Consider the following 5,316-nt stretch of genomic DNA (forward strand, 5'->3'; position numbering starts at 1 on the left):
CACACACACTCGAGACCCCGCAACCTGCACCCCACCCAAATTGCACAACCCCGCAAACCCGTAACACTCTCCGTGACCAGGAACGGTCCCCTCTGGATGGAGTACGCTCTCGTCCAATGGGACTCTGGCGACACTTCGCACGCGCGCGCGCTCTTCCGCGCCGGCGCGGCCGTGCCGCCTAGCCACCAGCACCCGCCCCTGTACGAGGCCTGGGCGCGGCGCGAATACCAGGCCGGCAACCTGGAGGCCGCCGCGGCGCTGCAGCGCGCGTGCGACGCGCTGCTGCTCGTGCGGCGGCGGCCGCTGGGGCACGACGGGCGGGGGGGCGGCGAAGAGGGCGGCGGGGAGGCGGCGGGGGCCGCGGCGGAGGCGGTGGCGGCGGCTCTGGCTGAGGTGGAAAGAGTGGCGCCGCGGCGGCCGCCGCGGGAAAGAGCTGCTGCTGCTGCGGCGGCGGCGGCGGCGATGGCGGCAGGGCTGCGCGCCGCCGCTGCGCCGGGCGCGCTATCGGCTGAGGCAACGGGCGACACGGCCGGGGCTGGGGCGGGGGCGGAGCCGCGGGGCCGGCGGCGGAGAAAACGGCGGAAGGAGCGCGCGGACCCTGAAGCATTGCAAGAAGAGTGACAGCGCTGTCCTGGCCTGAGTGTAACTCAACATCCCCATTATGTGATTTGACGGGCTTCATGGATCAGGGCAGTGGGGCAGCTGCAGCCAGCGCGCCTGTCGTCAAGGCATTTCCTGTCCCACATCGTGGTTCATGATGCCCAAAGGGTTATGTCATGCGAGCTTGGGCACATTGGCAGTCTTCTTGCTGATGAAATGACATTTTTGTACCTTAATCAAGCGGTGTCTCGCCGTTCAATACTGTAGGTGAGCTGGCCAAGTGCTGAAGCATCGCCTTGCGAATAGAAGCGCTCATGTACCTGCCCCAGCAAGCATACGGAGACGCAAATGTCGAGCGGGGGTTTCTTCACGGGTGACGCGCATGGGGGCGCCATGGGGGGCTCGTCCTCCCAACCTCCGGCTGCAAGCCGCAAGGCATAGGGGCTGCTGATCTGTGTTGAGTGGTGGCCGCTAGCACATGATCTAGAAGAGCCGCGGCATGGCAGGGGGGACGGCATGGCATGGAGGGTTCGTGGTTGCGGCTTGCGGTGAAGGGGCCTACAAAGACGCCGCCTCGGATCGAGGGGCGGAGGGTGCGTCCCCATGCTCGTACGGCACATCGGGCTGCCATGCACCGCCGCCAATCCCACAGCGGCACGATGCACTGACCGTCAGGTGCGAGCGCTGTGTGGGATGGGTATGTGGGCGGCGGGCGTTGACGCCGCACTCATGTCGAAGTGGGAGACTCTTCACGTAGTGCTGTCCTATGAAATCGATGCGTGTTTGACCGCTGAGCTGCTCGATGTCGGCGGCAGCGTTGATTATGCAGTTGAGCTAAAAGTCCTGCAAACGCTCAGGCTACCAGTTGATCAGGTATGCGTGACACCTGCCGCGCACCAGACCTGGGAAGTGCAGTTGACAAAGCAATTCATCAGATCACTATCATACCAGTGACACCCAACGTGGAGCCAGTGACTGATCTTTATAGAATAATCAGAGCCAGTAAGACAGCCGAGCCGGGTTGCGGACGCGTATTGAGCCTGTTGGATCCTGTTGCATCGCGGTGTCCCTCCACAGGGCCGATCATCACATGGCTTGTCACCTGCAGCACAGGAATCAGTGATTTCCTGTGAACAGCGAGCTGCGGCCTGCGGTCGGCGCTGCCGCAAGCCGCTGGGCGGCGCACTGTGTCCAGCGCAACCGCACCAGGCCTGCAGTTTCGCCGCCAGCAGGGGCTGGCTTGTAATTGGATCCGTGCATGCCAACAGGGCACATAAGTCTGACCATCAAATCACGTTTGGGCAGCAACGGGGCGGCGGGCACTTCGGCTCTGGGCTGAGCGCCCGAGGTTGCTTTCTGGTGGGCGGGTGAGGGCTCACTGCGGCAACCAGTGATGCTTGCACAACACATGTCCGTTAGAACGAAATTAGCTGGGTCGATCATGGTCGCACACACGATCTCTCGCACACCCGCACCCTCGGACCCCCGCCCGCCCGGCCCCACCCGCGGCCCCCTTGTTGCGTGTTGCTCCGCAGCAGCGCCTGCATCGGCGGCAGCGCCTGCGGCGGCGGCAGCCGGAGGGCCGGCATGCCTGTCGGCGGCGCCAATGGCTGGTCCCCGGCTAAGCTGCCGGTCCTGCACACGCAGCTGCGGCGCGGCCTGCGGCGCGGGCCGACGCCGGTGGAGGCCCTGCAATTGGGGGTTATCCTGATCGCGGCGATCTGGGTGTGCTCAATGATGGTCCACCGAATCCCCAGCGGCGGCGGCGGGCCGCCCGCGGAGGGGGCAGCAGCAGCAGCAGCAGCAGCAGGAGCGGCGGCTGTGACCCCCGCTGCTGCGGTGGCCGCCGGCGGCCCCGCCGGGGCTGCGGCGGCCGAGGCGGCAGTTGCAGCCAAGGCGGCGGCCGAGGCGCGCCCGAAGCCCGCTGCAGCCGCGGCCGCGCCCTCGTGTCCCTCGCGGCGGCGCCCCCAGCACCTGCTACCCCTGGAGGTCTGGGCCCGCGGCCCGTCCGCCGGCCCGCTCGCCGCCGCCGGCGGCGCGGCCGCGGCGGAGGCCCTCCAAAAGGCAGTCCCGGCGGCGACTAAGCAGCAGCTGCGCGACCTCTGCGCCCGATGCCTGTACCGCACGCTCACCAGCTACGCGCGCGTGCACGGCATGGGCGCGATGACGGTGGTGCTGACGGGTGATATACCTGCCATGTGGACGCGGGACTCGGCGGTACAAATGGCGACCTACCTCCCGCGCATTAGAAAGCGGCCAGCCCTGAGGTGCGTGGGCGGCGATTCTGCTCATTCACTCATCTACTCATAGCACGCACCCTAGACGCGCGCGCCGCGCATGGTGTTGCGACGGGCACTCCCTGCCGCCGCGCTGGCAGTTGTGCGTGGTCGAATGCGAGCCGCCGAGCTTAAGCAGCGCCGACCGGTTAGGCCGCGCCGGCTCAGGTGCTCTGAGGCTGCTGGCGCTGTTTTTGGGGGGGGGGGGCACGCAGCGGGCTGAGGAGTGCAGAAGCACAGGGCAGTGGGATGGATCAGCATCCCGTGTTACAGCACGTCTCACAGGCAGATCAGCAGGAGGTGTCCCCGCCCGTGTGCTTCGCCACGTGTGCGTGCATATACTCCCACTCACTTGGACACGAAGACACACTCACATGCGACAGAAGGACTGGTGCAGTGATTGTCAAAGGCTCCACAATTGTGCACTTACCAGCATGCACTGACAAACAAGCGCCGACACACACACACACACCCACTCTTTTACTCTGTCTCACACACACACACACACACACACACACACACAAACTGCTCAAACCGCGCGCAGGCGTGTTGTGGAGGGGTCCATCCGCGCGCAGGCTTTCTTTCTGCTGCAGGACCCCTGGGCCAACGCCTACAACCCGGCATACAAGCTGCCATCCACAGGATCCAAGCTGGACAGGCAGCTGGGTGGGTTTTTGATTGTGAATGTGTATGTGTGTGTGTGCGCGCGCGCGCGTGTGTGTGTGTGTGTGTGTGTGTGTGTTTGTGTGTGCGTGCGTGCACGTGTGTGTGCACGTGCGTGCATGTGTGTGCGCACGTGTATGGTTGTACGCTCATGGGTGGAGCTGGCCGTGTGTGCGTTGCATTCGCATGTTTTCGCATCTTATGTGTATGTGTTCGTGTGTGCACGTGCGTGTGCAGGTTGAAGGCTTTCCATGTGTGCTTATGAGCACAGTCTTCTTGTTGTGCTGCATGAATGGCAGTCACCATGACCTCTACCCCGCGCCTGCCCGTCTGCCCGCGCTCGCCCCACTCCAGGCCGCGGCGGCTGGGTGTGGACGCGCAACTTCGAGCTCGACTCCATAGGTGGGGTTCAGGTGCTGAATGCGTCACAGTCTCATTTTCAAACCTTGTTTTCATGTGTTGCGCCGAGTTTTGGAGGGTCGATACGGTTTCAGGAATACGACGGGTGTCTTGAGGGCCCAGTCTTGAGGAAGGTTGGGCAAGGCAGGGCGCAGGAGGATCAGAAAGGGATTGTGTGTCGCAGGGACGCTGGGGTGGGCCCATCAGGTCAGGGCGGGGCAGGCGTGACGGTTCCGGCACAGCAGGGCAAGCGATGGGCAGGCAGACGGCGCCGGGCATCACGTATACCCCGGGCCTGCCGTGCTGACACAGAGCACCGCGATTCATGCGACCGCCCCGCATCTCACGCCCATCATTCCTCCATTCCAAAAGTGTTCCAACAGTATGCAAATGTTATCCCACACTGTCGACCCTTTCCGAATCACCCCGCAGGCTACTATTTCAACTTTCTGTGGAACTGGTACGCCACCCCCGAGATCTGGGGCCCCGAGCAGCTGCTGAACGAGGCCGTCATCCACGACGCCGTGGTGGTGTGCCTCAAGGTGGGTCCAGGGCTTTGGGGACGTCCGAAGCGATTGGAGTGTGTTTTGAGCGGAAATCAGGCGCGCACAACACACACGTCCACGTGTACAAATGCACATGGGCCAATGTTTGCATGCACGCGTGCGTGTGTGCACACGCGTGCGCAACACACGCAACACACACACACACACACACACACACACACACACACACTCTTGCAACACACACTCACACATACACACTCACACACACACACACACACACACACACACATATGTGGACGCGCACAACCAGGTGATGGTGATCGAGCAGCGCCACAATGAACTCAGCCCCTACCGCTACTCAGAGCTGGCCAACAACGGCATAGGGCCGGCCAACAACTACACTGGTGCGCCCCCCTCCCCCAAACGGCGCCTTGGGTCGACATCAGCCAGGCCCTCATACACCCCCTCACTATTCTCAGCCGGGATGAGGCGGGAGAACCCCATATCAACCCAAGATTTTGCGGCACAGCCCAATTCACCTCATCTGGCATGCTGCAGCGACAGCCCTGGCTCGTCCCATCGCCCCCACGCGCCCCCCAAACCTGCGCCAGACGCTGCTAACGGCCGCGGCCCCTGCGCTTTGTTGCGCCATCTCAGCTCCCTCCGCCCCCCTGAACGAACCAACCCCTTCCACCACCGCACCTTGTCTCAAAACAACCCGCATTCCCAAAGGCATGGTTTGGAGCGCGTTCCGCCCCAATGATAACCCCCCAACCAACCCCTTCCACCACCGCACCCCCTACCACTCCCCCAAAAACGACGACCTCGCCCCCAGGCATGGTCTGCAGCGTGTTCCGCCCCAGTGACGACCC

The 5,316-nt window shown here is 63.9% G+C and overlaps 2 protein-coding genes across 2 annotated transcripts; both read left to right on the top strand.

The window, feature by feature from the left end:
* Positions 1-96: 96 nt before the first annotated feature.
* On the top strand, positions 97-621 carry MNEG_7381 (hypothetical protein; the record flags this gene model as incomplete). The annotated part of the gene is made up of 1 exon (XM_014044142.1): positions 97-621. The coding sequence occupies one exon, from the start codon at positions 97-99 to the stop codon at positions 619-621; it is 525 nt and encodes a 174-aa protein (XP_013899596.1).
* A 1,713-nt stretch (positions 622-2,334) lies between these two features.
* Positions 2,335-5,310, top strand: MNEG_7382 (hypothetical protein; the record flags this gene model as incomplete). Its single annotated transcript, XM_014044143.1, has 6 exons — positions 2,335-2,867; positions 3,421-3,542; positions 3,894-3,941; positions 4,371-4,480; positions 4,755-4,848; positions 5,177-5,310. 6 exons carry the CDS (start codon positions 2,335-2,337, stop codon positions 5,308-5,310), a joined length of 1,041 nt encoding a protein of 346 aa, XP_013899597.1.
* Positions 5,311-5,316: the final 6 nt, after the last annotated feature.

This window comes from Monoraphidium neglectum (genome assembly GCF_000611645.1).
Source record: "Monoraphidium neglectum strain SAG 48.87 unplaced genomic scaffold scaffold01300, whole genome shotgun sequence".
Lineage (NCBI taxonomy): Eukaryota > Viridiplantae > Chlorophyta > Chlorophyceae > Sphaeropleales > Selenastraceae > Monoraphidium > Monoraphidium neglectum.